The following is a 12413-nucleotide window of genomic DNA, read 5'->3' on the forward strand; positions in this document are numbered from 1 at the left end:
TACCATAATGGTAAGAGCTCAGTCTTACCCATTTTTTATTCCCTGTATCACATAACCCAAAATTAGTACAGAAAAGCCAAAAGATAAGTATTTTTCAGATTGAACAAGGGTAACAAAACATTCCAATATCTGATATTGTCAGAATTCTGCATATATGCTTTAGTTCTAAAGCATACTTGAAAAATGATATAACTTTTAAATAGTTAAAATTTTCAATATTATTTGGTATGACTGAACTTATAATACTTGTATCACATGCACCATTTTACCTGTCTCAAAGTTGAAAAACAGAACCTTTTTAAAAAAGTGACAAAAAAAACCAAAAACAAAACAAAATCAGAAACCCAGTTACACTTAACCTGTCTATAATCTTTGCCAAATGACCATATCACACCATTCTGCAGCAAAAAAAATGATCATTAAGTATCTTATAATGAAGCAGGCTCACTATTTCTTCCAAAGATAGAAAGTTAAATGCTACTAACTACAAAAGTCTCAAGTTCTCAGAACAAAAAACAGTAAGTTTTAAATGAGTTAAAACGTTAAAGTTTCAAACATTAAGCTTTAAATGAAAACTGTGCTGTAACCTTAAGTCACCTGGGAATCAAAATTCAGAAGACCCATTTTCCCTTCAAGAAACGTATTACTTCCTCAATAAAAAGAAAATAATAAAGTCACAAGGGGCTTCCAAAAACTAATTCATTTAAGTGAATTCCAATTCATGTATCAAAATAAAATTACAGAATGTGACATGTGACATGACTCTCTAAGTCTCTCACAAATAGATGAAACCTTGTTTTAAAGCAGCAATTTTAAAGTCCACTATGCTAGTGGACAATGACAGTAAACCCAATAGGCATCAGGGTCTAGCAGATGCTCTAGGGGTGGTATCACATTCTCATGGGAGTTCTTCCAGAAGCCACCTCCTTACTGTAGAAGCAAAACTAAAGAAATATGATCGCTAGTCACAGTCTCATTTTGGTCATGCTAAAGGAGTGACAAGGAGGAACTAATGGTCTATCTAGGTTATATTTCTTCTCTTGCTATGCTAAACAAAAAATTGATGTTTCTATTACCTTACCTTTTGAGTATCATTGTATATCCCTACTTACCTTTCTCTAAGCTCACTGATAAGATCCAGCTTTTTCATGACTACTTGCAGTGGAAAGAGTTCTTCATCTTTAAATGTTTTCTTTCAGGAAGGGGAAAGAATGACAGAGAAGTTGCAAAGTAAGGACAGATTTCTTAGGTCAATAACAAGTAAAATGTGAAATCGCAGATCTCATTCTCCCTCCATAATAGCAATACACTTACCATTTGTGTGCCAACACTTAGTGCCAAAGAAACAATAAGTCGTCGTTGCCTTGTGCTTGGTCCATTTAGAGTGTTTTCAGCCAAAACTAGAGCAGAGAGCACATCAAGACGCTGTTCGCTATATTTTTTGTCAGAAATTACTCTTTTCTAAAAGATAAAAGGAGAAAAAACAAGAAATAACAGTTTCATTCTTGAATAACAAAAGACTCAGAAGAAAAACTTCAGGGTAATCTTTTCCACAATTCCATTTAAGAGAGCTTAGACAAATGCTTTCCCTGTTCAGCTTTTTCTGATGTTATGTGCTTTACTTCTATAACATTACCATTTAATGCTGTCAAGGACAGCAGATGTATTAAGCATGTTTTTAAATTTCCATATTAGGCTTTTTGAGAGGCAGTTCAAGATAGCAGAGGCCACATTCTAAAATTTCTATATTAATTTAATAAGGAAATTATTTCTTTAAAGAAGAGGTATATTTTAAAACCACACACAATGTCATTTTTTAAAAAAGATTTTATTTATTTACTTGAGAGAGAGAGAGAGAGAGAGAGCGCAAGCAGGGTAAGCAGTAGAGGGAGAGGGAGAAGTAGACTCCCCGCTGAAGCCCAATGCAGGGCTCGATCCCAGGACCCTGGGATCATGACTTGAGCCGAAGACAGACACTTAACAGACTCAGCCACAAAATGTAATTTTTTAATAGAGGAGTGTTAATGTATTCCATGCTGCATGTTCAGAGTTAAGATAACCCTGATCGCTCTAATTAACAATCATAAAATACCATGGAGAAAAGGACCAAGAATTATTACACTTGAAGGTATGGAGTAAACAGACTAAACTAAAAAAACACATATAAAACAACAGGAGAGCAAACTGAAAAGATAATTATGCTGAATACATAACAAACTTCATACCTTTGCCACAGAAATAGAATTAAGAGCCTGATGTTGAAGGTGCTGTGTTATATGTGAGACCGAATCAGCCACAACCATGCTTCTTCTGTAGAACATATGCTCTATTGCCTAAAAAGAACCACAAGTAATGTTGTGAAAATCAACTTAAAACTTTTAGGCAAATTATAGACTATCTTGAGGACCTTGGATTAGGTTAGGTAAGGAATTTGTAAATGAGATCCAAAAGCACTGTGATATAGGGTAAGATTGGTAAATTCAACTACATTAAAATTTAAGAATTTCTGTTCATCAAAAGCCACTATTAAAAAAATAAAAAAGCAAGCCAAAGTATGAGAAAATATTTGCCATACACAAGGGTTTAGTACTCAGGAAAAAAAAAAAAAGGAACATTTTTAATGGCAAATAATAGATAAAACTGAACAAAAGAACTCATTTTCACAAAAGAAAAAACACAGTTAATAAACACTTAAAAAAGACACCATCGCCAACAATCAGGGAAATAAACACTACAAATAAAATCATTTGCCTCCCACCAAAAAAAGAAAAAGAAAGCCAGATAATACCAATGTTGGCCAGTTAGGGAACCATGGGAAGTCTAGTCCATTGGGGAGGTATGTAAACTGACTGACAGAACAATGGTAGGAAACAATTTGGCATCCTCTTGAAAAGCTGAACATGTACAGAATACACAACCCAGCAATCCACCAGTAGACACATTAACACCTCAGAAAAACTCTTGTGCGATTACACCAAGAAACATGCAAGAACAGCAACTTTGTTTATAATAGCAACACAACTGGAAACCTCTCAAAGGTCCATCCACAGGAAAGCAACACAGCAATGAAAATGAATGAAGGACAGCTATTCATCCCAACATGTTCAAATACAAAATTCTGAGTTTAAAAAAAAAGCAAGTCAAAAATACATGAAGTATTACTTCATTAATATAAACTTCAAGAACATATATAATTAAACAATGAATGGTTTATAGATTCATCCATATCCGGTAAACTAAAAAAGAAAAACGAGGGAGGGGCGCCTGGGTGGCTCAGTCATTAAGCGTCTGCCTTCGGCTCAGGTCATGATCCCAGGGTCCTGGGATCGAGTCCCACATCGGGCTCCCCGCTCTGCGGGAAGCCTGCTTCTCCCTCTCCCACTCCCCCCTGCTTGTGTTCCTTCTCTCGCTGTGTCTCTCTCTGTCAAATAAATAAATAAAATATTTAAAAAAAAAAAAGAAAAACAAGGGAATGGTAAGCGTAAAATTCAAGACAATGGTTTCCTCTGAGGGAACGGGATAAGATGTAATCACAGAGGGACAGGGTGTTTGTGAAAATATTAGTATTTCTTAAATGGGATGGTGCGTTTTTAAGTGTCTATTATTTTTTAAAATTATGTTTATTAAATATGTATGCATAAATACACATATACATACATTTTTGATAGTTCATAATAAATATAATAATATCTTAAAGAAAAAAAGGCTAAAAATGCCCCCAAATTTTTATTTCCTAAGCAAATCTAAAGGCACTAGCAGAAATTAGCTAGAAAATTTTTAATTTCAATTTTTACAAAAGGTTAAGTGGGTTTTCCTGCCCACAAGGGGTTTTATTTATTTATATAGAGTATGCTAAGAAACATTTTATATTTCCAGAAGTATTCAAATCACAACATTGCAGCACTTTCTCTGAATTACAAAATAATTAGCCTCATGCTGACTAGCCTCATGTGCATTTGAACACTATAAAATGGATGTCTTTTTTTTTTTTTTTAGTATAGTTGATACACAACGTTAGTTTCAGGTATATAACCTAGCAATTTGACAAGTTTATACATCATGCTATGTTCACCACAAGTGCAGCTACCAATGTCCCATTACAGTTCTATTTCAATATCACTGACTGTATTCCTTACGCTGTGCCTTTCATTCCCATGACTTACTCATTCCATAACTGGAAGCCTGTACCGCCCTCTCCCCTTCATCCATTTTACCCAACTCTCCATAGCCCCCACCCCGCCAGCAAGCATCAGTTTCCTGTATTTATAGGTCTGATTCTGATTTTTGTTTATTCATTTGTTGTTGTTTTTACATTCTACTTATGAATGGAATTATATGGTATTTATCTTTCCATCTGACTTATTTCACTTAGCATAATGCTCTCTAGGTCCATCCATGTTGTCTCAAATGGCACAATCTCATCCTGTTTTATGGCTGTGTATGTTCTATTACATATATAACAACATTTTCTTTATCCATTTGTCTACTAATGGACACTTAAGTTGTTTCCATACCTTGGCTATTGTAAATAATGCTGCAATAAACACAGGGGGGCATATTATCTTTTCGAATTAGTGTTTTCAGTTTCTTTGGGTAAATATCCAGTTGTGGAATTACTAGATCATGTGGTATTTATATTTTTAACTTTTTGAGGAATCTCCATACTATTTTCCACAGTGGCTGTACCAATTTACATCCCCACCAACAATGCATGAGGGTTCCTTTTTCTCCACATCCTCACCAATACTTGTTATTTCTTGTCATTCTGATATTAGCCATTCTAACTGGTGTAAGGGGATATCTCGTTGTTTTGATTTGCATTTTCCTGACGAGTGATGTTGAAGATCTTTTCAAGTGTCTGTCGGCCATCTGTATGTCTTCTTTGGAGAATTGTCTCCTCAGGTCCTCTGCCCATGTTTTAATTGGATTTTTTTTTTTTTTTTTTTTTTTAGTGTTGAGTTGTTTAAGTTCTTTATATATTTTGGATATTAACCCCTTATTGGATGTATCATTTGCAAATATCTTCAACCATTCAGTCAGTTGTTTTTTGTTATGTTGATGGTTTCCTTTGCTGTGCAAAAGCTTTTTATTTTGATACAGTACCAATAGTTTATTTTTGCTTTTGTGTCCCCTGCCTTTGGAGACATATCTAGAAAAATGTTATGGCTGATGTCAGAGAAATTACTGCCTGTACTCTCTTCTAGGATTTTTATGGTTTCACGTCTCATATTTAGGTCTTTAATCCAGTTTGAGTTTATTTTTGTGTATGACATCAGAAAGTGGTCCAGTTTCATTCTTTACATGTAGCTGTCCTATTTTCCCAGCACCATTTATTAAAGAGACTGTTTCCCCACTGTATATTCTTGCCTCTTTTGTCATAATTGACCATATAATTGTAGGTTTATTTCTGGGGTCCCCATTTTGTTGCACTGATCTATGTGTCAATTTTTGTGCCAGATCATACTCTTTTATAATTCAGGCAACATGCTTAAAACTTCCATGACTAAAACTTTACAATACCTAAGCTAACCTTTTCATTTTCCTTCTTCTCTCTCTCACCATATGCTAATTTTTAAAATTTTATTTTATTATGTTATGTTAGTCACCATACATCATTTGATTTTGATGTAGTGATCCATGATTCATTGTTTTCATATAACACCCAGTGCTCCATGCAGTACGTGCCCTCCCTAATACCCACCCCCAGGCTAACCCACCCCCCCACCACCCTCCCCTCTAAAACCCTGTTTCTCGGAGTCCACAGTCTCTCATGGTTCATCTCCCACTCTGATATCCAACCCCCTTCATTTTTCCCTTCCTTCTCCTAATGTCCTCCATGCTATTCTTTATGTTCCACAAATAAGTGAAACCATAGGATAACTGACTTTCTCTGCTTGACTTAGTTCACTTAGCATAATCTCCTCCAATCCCATCCATGTTGATGTAAAAGTTGGGTATTCATCCTTTCTGATGGCTGAGTAATATTCCATTGTATAAATGGACCACATCTTCTTTATCCATTGATCTGTTGAAGGGCATCTCGGCTCTTTCCACAGGTTGGCTATTGTGGACATTGCTGCTACGAACATTGGGGTACATATGGCCCTTCTTTTCACTACATCTCTGTCTTTGGGGTAAATACCCAGGAGTGCAATTGCTGGGTCATAGGGTAGGTCTATTTTTAGTTTTTTGAGGAACCTCCACATTGTTTTCCAAAGTGGCTGTACCAACTTGCATTCCCACCAACAGTGTAAGAGGGTTTCCCTTTCTCTACAACCTCTCCAACATTTGTTGTCTTTTGCCTTGTCAATTTTTGCCATTCTAACTGGTATAAGGTGGTATCTCAATGTGGTTTTGAATTTCCCTGATGGCTAAACTCGACCATTCTCTAACACCATACACAAAGATAAACTCAAAATGGATGAAAGACCTCAATGTGAGACAGGAATCCATCAAAATCCTAGAGGAGAACATAGGCAGTAACCTCTTCAACATCGGCCACAGCAACTTCTTTCAAGATACATCTCCAAAGGCTAGTGAAACAAAAGCAAAAATGAACTTTTGGGACTTCATCAAGATAAAAAGCTTCTGTACATCAAAGGAAACAGTCAACAAAACAAAGAGGCAACCCACAGAATGGGAGAAGATATTTGCAAATGACAATACAGATGAAGGGCTGGTATCCAAGATCTATAAAGAACTTCTCAAACTCAACACCCAAAAAACAAATAATCAAGTCAAAAAATGGGCAGAAGACATGAACAGACACTTCTCAAAAGAAGACATACAAATGGCTAACAGACACATGAAAAAATGTTCATCATCATTAGCCATCAGGGAAATTCAAATCAAAATTATATGCTAATTATTTTTAAAAGATTTTATTTATTTATTTGAGAGAGAGAATGAGATAGAGAGAGAGAGCATGAGAGGAGGGAGGGTCAGAGGGAGAAGCAGACTCCCTGCCAAGCAGGGAGCCCGATGTGGGACTCGATCCTGGGACTCCAGGATCATGACCTGAGCCGAAGGCAGTCGCTTAACCAACTGAGCCACCCAGGCGCCCCTATATGCTAATTTTTAACAAAGTTTAAATATATTGGCCATTCATAAAAAGTTACTCAAAAATGTCTTTCAATGGCTAGTTTCTTTAGCCAATTGAGAGAAAAGTACACTTTCCCACAATTTTTTATTCTCATAATCAAGAAGTCAAATATTACAAGACCACCTTAATTTAAGCACAGGTCAATTCTCAATTATAATGGCAAGTAAAATAATTTTAAACCTACCTTGAGAAGTTCAACAAGCCTGCATAATGCCTTAACTGAGGTTTTGGTCATTGGTTTTTGCATCGACATGTAGAGATTCATTGTGGTTTTAATAATGGTACTAATACTGTATGCATACAAGAAGCCCTATAAAAAAATAACACACTGATTATAATCACAAGAAAAAGTTTCATTTCTTCAACATTTCATTCTCTATGTAACAGTAATTATTCCTCAACTTGCCAATAACTATTGTTTGTAAAATTCATTTTAAAGTCTGCTCTTAAGATTTTTAAATACTTTTCCTCATACAATATACACATGATGGTGAAGTTTCAATGCAACCCTTAAAAGTGTATTTAACCCATTACATACCATAAATTTAGTACTGTTGAAATTATGTTATATAATCACAGTTAAAGAATCTTCCCATTAAAAACAAACAAACAAACACACAAACCCTTCAGAGAAATGATCTGAATGTCAGGAAGATATCTATTCATCCTTATCTTACCTGCCAGACAAGAGTATAAAGACTCCTATCTGCTGCAGACAAAAGCTAAGGACTCCAAGGAACTAGGAATTGAAAAATGAGGAGAGCTGCTCTCTGGCCAATACACATATCAAAAGGTATTTCTCACTTCCAAGCCAATTCCACCTTTCCTTTTCACCAAGGTCAATTACTACTGTCCATCTGCTACCGTGTCCCCTGCCTATGTTGGTGCTAATCAGATTTTTTCTCCTTCCAGCCCGATATGAACAGATTTTCTCCTACCCTTCCATTCACAAAGGAAGCACACAGGTCTTGTGAGGTTTAAAAAATATTTTGAGTGCTAGCAAACCCAGGGAAATGGGATGAAATAAGAAAACAGGAAAAAGGATATTTATCTCTCAGATATATTTTCATTTAGATCTAAAAAAACCACATAGAAACATAATAATAAAGATTCTTTGGGTTTATAAAGGACCAAAAAAAGATACATGTACAGTCTAGAGATGAACCTAAACCATACTATTGTGGATATATCCAAGGAGCTGGGCAGAAACCATATGGTAGTGATTCTCAACCTTCTTTCTTTTCCTCTACCATATGTGAGAGATAAAGTACTCTCCCATCAGTGTAACAGTGACTCAGTAAAGGAGTGACAGTCAATGTGGGTGGGAGGGAGGAGTTTCTCTGAACCAATAATAGCTCTGTGATAAGGAGATGAGCTAAATTAAAGAATAAGACATGAGAGAGAAGGTAGCATCCTAAGAAAGGTGACAGACAATAAGACTAAAGCTTGGGACATACACACAGGGAAGAGCCCCAAGTCTTACCTTGTCAGCTACAGGACTATTACACCAGACTCGGCCCTAACACAACACTTCGAAAAGTTAAAAAGCAAAAACAAGGAACAGCAAAAGTGTAACTCTAAGGCAGGGAGAAAAAGGGAGTTTCTTTTTTGAAGGGTAATGGAGGAGAAAGAACTCATGGGTTGATATCACACCATTCCCAAATGGTCATTAATTTGTGAAAGATATATACAAAGGATGTCTTTTAAAAATCTAGATGGGGAGGGGAGAGGTCTAGGGTCTGTTTCTGTTAATGGCAGAATAAACAATTTGGACCAGTCTTCCTACAAAGAACGATTAGCAAATCTGGGCAAAACATTTTTTTAAATCTCTTAGAAGGCATCAAAGAACTACCACAAAGATAAGGAAATATAAGGCCCAAATCTAGAAGACAGAAACCCAGAGAAGTGAGCCGGGCACTTGTGGCTGCCTTCCCTTAAGAGGCAGCTGCCTTTTCCAAAAGAAAGTAAGACAGAAGCCAAACATTATCTTCCAACAACTCACGGAAAGGAAAGGGGGATAAAAATAAGGAGTTCATGGCCCATCAAAGAGGGATGGAGGTCCTGTAAAACCTAGGTTCTGGATTCAGATCCTGAAAAACTACCTAAAAAGTAAGGGTGAACTCAAAAAAAACAGCCATCAAAGGATTTAGGTCCCACTTCAAATCATCTCAATCCATAACTGGGTTGAGGTGATCTGGGTTGCTAGTTGTCCTAGACGAGCTGTACATCACAAGCAAAGATTATTAAATCCTCTCTGGAGGAAAAAAACCAATATCCAGATCTTTCAATTATATCCACAGTTTTTCATATACAATGTGCCATACATTATAAAAAATAACCAGGCATACAAAGCAATAAGACATATCCAAAAACCAGAGAAATGATAACAGAAATATCCAGATAATGAAATTATTAGACATGGGTTTCAAAATAATTATGCTGAATATGTTGAAGGAAATGAAACAAAATTTATTCAGAAGAAGAACTGGAAATTATAAGAAACAAAAAGCTAAAAAGTAAAATAATTAAGAATTCAGTAAATAGTTTAACAGATTAGACACAGCTGAAGAGAAAGAGAGCAAGAGATATAAGAAAATAGAAATAGCACTTGCAAAGTTAATGGCTGAGAATTTTCCACAAATTCCAGAAGCTCTACAAATCCCAAGCAGCACTGCACAAAGGAAACTACACCTAAGTACCTAGTAATATTGCTAAAAACGAAAAAGTAAATCTTACAAGCAGTTAGAGAAAGACTCACCAAAAAAAGCAACAAAACTGGCAGCTGACTTCTCAACAAAAATAAAAGAAGCCAGAAGATGATAAAGGGGGGAGGAAGGTAAGGGATCCTGCCAACCCAGAATTCTATATGTAGCAAAACTACTGTCAAAAATGAAGTTGAAATAAGATATTCAGAGAAAAAGTGGTGATAATTCACCATCAGAAAGACATTTTAAATGAAATACTAACAGGTATTCCACAAATAGAAGGATGGAGAGATGCAGGAAGGACAGAACAGATAAATATGTGGATAAAGCTAAATGGACCCTGATTATAAAACAACAGCAGCAATAATACCACCTTGTGAAGTTTAATATAGAGAATAAAAATAAACAACAGCAGCAGAGGTGAGAAGGGGATAAATAGAATTAAGGTGGCTTAAGATCCTTACACTGTCTAGAAAGAGATAAAAGTACTCATTTATTCTGGAGTTGAAGGTTAAATGATGCATCTTAAAATCTCTAGAGTAACGATTAAAAAAACAATAAAAGAATACAGAATTAAAAACCTAATATTGGGAGAAATAAAATGATTAAACTAATTCAAAAGAAAGGAAGAAAGGAAAAGAAAAGGGACATAGAACAAGTGAGACAAAGAGAAAACAATTAGTCAGGTGCTACTTTAAATCCAAATACACCAGCAATGACAGGAAAAATAATGAAAAGGGGTGCCTGGGTGACTCAGCTGGTTAAGCATCCGACTCTCTTGGCTTCAGCTCAGGTCATGATCTCAGGGTTGTGAGACTGAGCCCCACGTCGGGCTCTGCACTCAGCGCAGTCTGCTTCTTTCTCTCCCTCTGCTCCTCCCCCCTACTATATCTCTAAATAAATAAATAAATAAAATCTTTAAAAAAAATAATGAAAGGGCGCCTGGGTGGCTCAGTCGTTAAGCGTCTGCCTTCGGCTCAGGTCATGATCCCAGGGTCCTCGGATCGAGTCCCATATCGGGCTCCCTGCTCTGCGGGAGGCCTGCTTCTCCCTCTCCTACTCCCCCTGCTTGTGTTCCTGCTCTCATTATGTCTCTCTCTGTCAAATAAATAAATAAAATCTTTAAAAAAAAAAATAATGAAAAAACAAAGATTGTAAGACTGGGGAAAAATTTATGATGCTTCAGGAGACAGACATTAAATATAAGGAGTCAAACAGGTTGCAAGTAAAAGGATCAAAAAAGACATACCATGTAGACCTTAACTAAAAGAAAACTGGTATAGTTATGTTACTATCACACACACAAGACCTATGACAAAGAACATTACTAGAGATAAAACGGACGTTTCATAATGATAAAAGGTTCAATTCACCAGGAAGATAATAACAATCCTGAATGTTATGCACTGACTTGGTCTCGAAATACATAAAACAAAAAACTGACAAAGGATAAACAGACAAATCCACAATGCCAGTGGGAGAGTCTAACCCAATTCTCTCAGTAACTGATACAATATGCAGACAAAATCATTAACAAACATGACCTACTTGACATATACAGAACACTACAACCAACAAATGCAAATCACATTCTTTTCAAGTATACACGAAATGTTTACCAAACTTGACCATAGGCTGGGCCATAATGCCAATCTCAACAAATTTCAAAATACCAAAATTATCTTAGTATTTCTAGGTATCAATAATAAAAAAATAACTAGGAAATCCTCATATCTTTAGAAATTAAAAAATATCTTTCAAAATAGCCCACAGACTGAAAAAGAAATCACAATAAAATTTCTTAAATATTTTGTACTAAAGGATAATGGAAATGCAACATATCAAAACTTATGGATACAGCAAAAAAGTCATGCTTTGAAGGGAATATAATTGCACGTATTAGAATATCTAAATTAATAAATCACACAGATCCAAACATAATCAAATCAATTTCAGTTTTTAAAAATAAAAACATATCCTTTCCAGTTTTTTCAAAGTGTAACTTCTATACATTGGATTAACAAAGAAATGACCCCCAAAATATTCTAAGTAAGAAGATGCAACTACCTGTATAAAAACATTACATCTACTGGTGAGGTCTTCAGCAAATTTATCCATTCTCTGCTCTTTAGATAAAATAGATTCCATTTTCATCATCCATGAGCTCACAAAGACGTAGTAAGACTGTACATCTCTAACAAAAGAAAATATTGTGGTTACTCAGCACAGGAAGGAAAATTTACTTCCATTTCTTTGAACTGGTTGGGATAAAATATTTCCTTGCAGCAGTCACCTTTCCGGTTTTCAAATTATAGACATCCTACATACATATATAACTTACTCATTCAACAAATGTTTACAGAATGCCTATTCAGGCTAGGCACTGTTTCTCAGTACTAAAAACAAAAGTTAGCAGTAAACAAAATGGATAAAAATCCCTGCCACAATGAAGCTTACATTCTAGAAAGGAGAGCTGCATAATAAAGAAATCAATAATTAAAATCTGTAAGATGTTAAATGATATGTGGTATGGAAAAAATGCAGGGAAAAGAGACAGGGACTTGAGTGGCAGATACAATTTTAAATACAGTGATCAAAGCAGGCTC

At 35.6% G+C, this 12413-nt stretch overlaps 1 protein-coding gene across 9 annotated transcripts in view; it reads right to left on the reverse strand.

The window, feature by feature from the left end:
• Window positions 1-12413, reverse strand: part of WASHC4 (WASH complex subunit 4) — a 63520-nt gene that overhangs the window by 29763 nt on the left and 21344 nt on the right. For all 9 annotated transcript variants that reach the window (XR_010411372.1, XR_010411371.1, XM_064590691.1 and 6 more), the window contains exons 14-18: window positions 11875-12001; window positions 7287-7412; window positions 2226-2333; window positions 1315-1461; window positions 1113-1192 (exon numbers count right to left, since the gene is read on the reverse strand). Coding sequence is in view for 7 of the 9 variants with exons in the window: in XM_064590691.1 (XP_064446761.1) it covers window positions 1113-1192; window positions 1315-1461; window positions 2226-2333; window positions 7287-7412; window positions 11875-12001 (588 nt within the window). In the remaining 2 variants the exon portion in view is untranslated. The remainder of the gene's footprint in view (window positions 1-1112; window positions 1193-1314; window positions 1462-2225; window positions 2334-7286; window positions 7413-11874; window positions 12002-12413) is intronic.

Source organism: Mirounga angustirostris, unplaced genomic scaffold, assembly GCF_029215605.1.
Source record: "Mirounga angustirostris isolate CCGP_5_RB_7025 unplaced genomic scaffold, mMirAng1.0.hap1 SCAF_5, whole genome shotgun sequence".
In the NCBI taxonomy this organism is placed as follows: Eukaryota; Metazoa; Chordata; class Mammalia; order Carnivora; family Phocidae; genus Mirounga; species Mirounga angustirostris.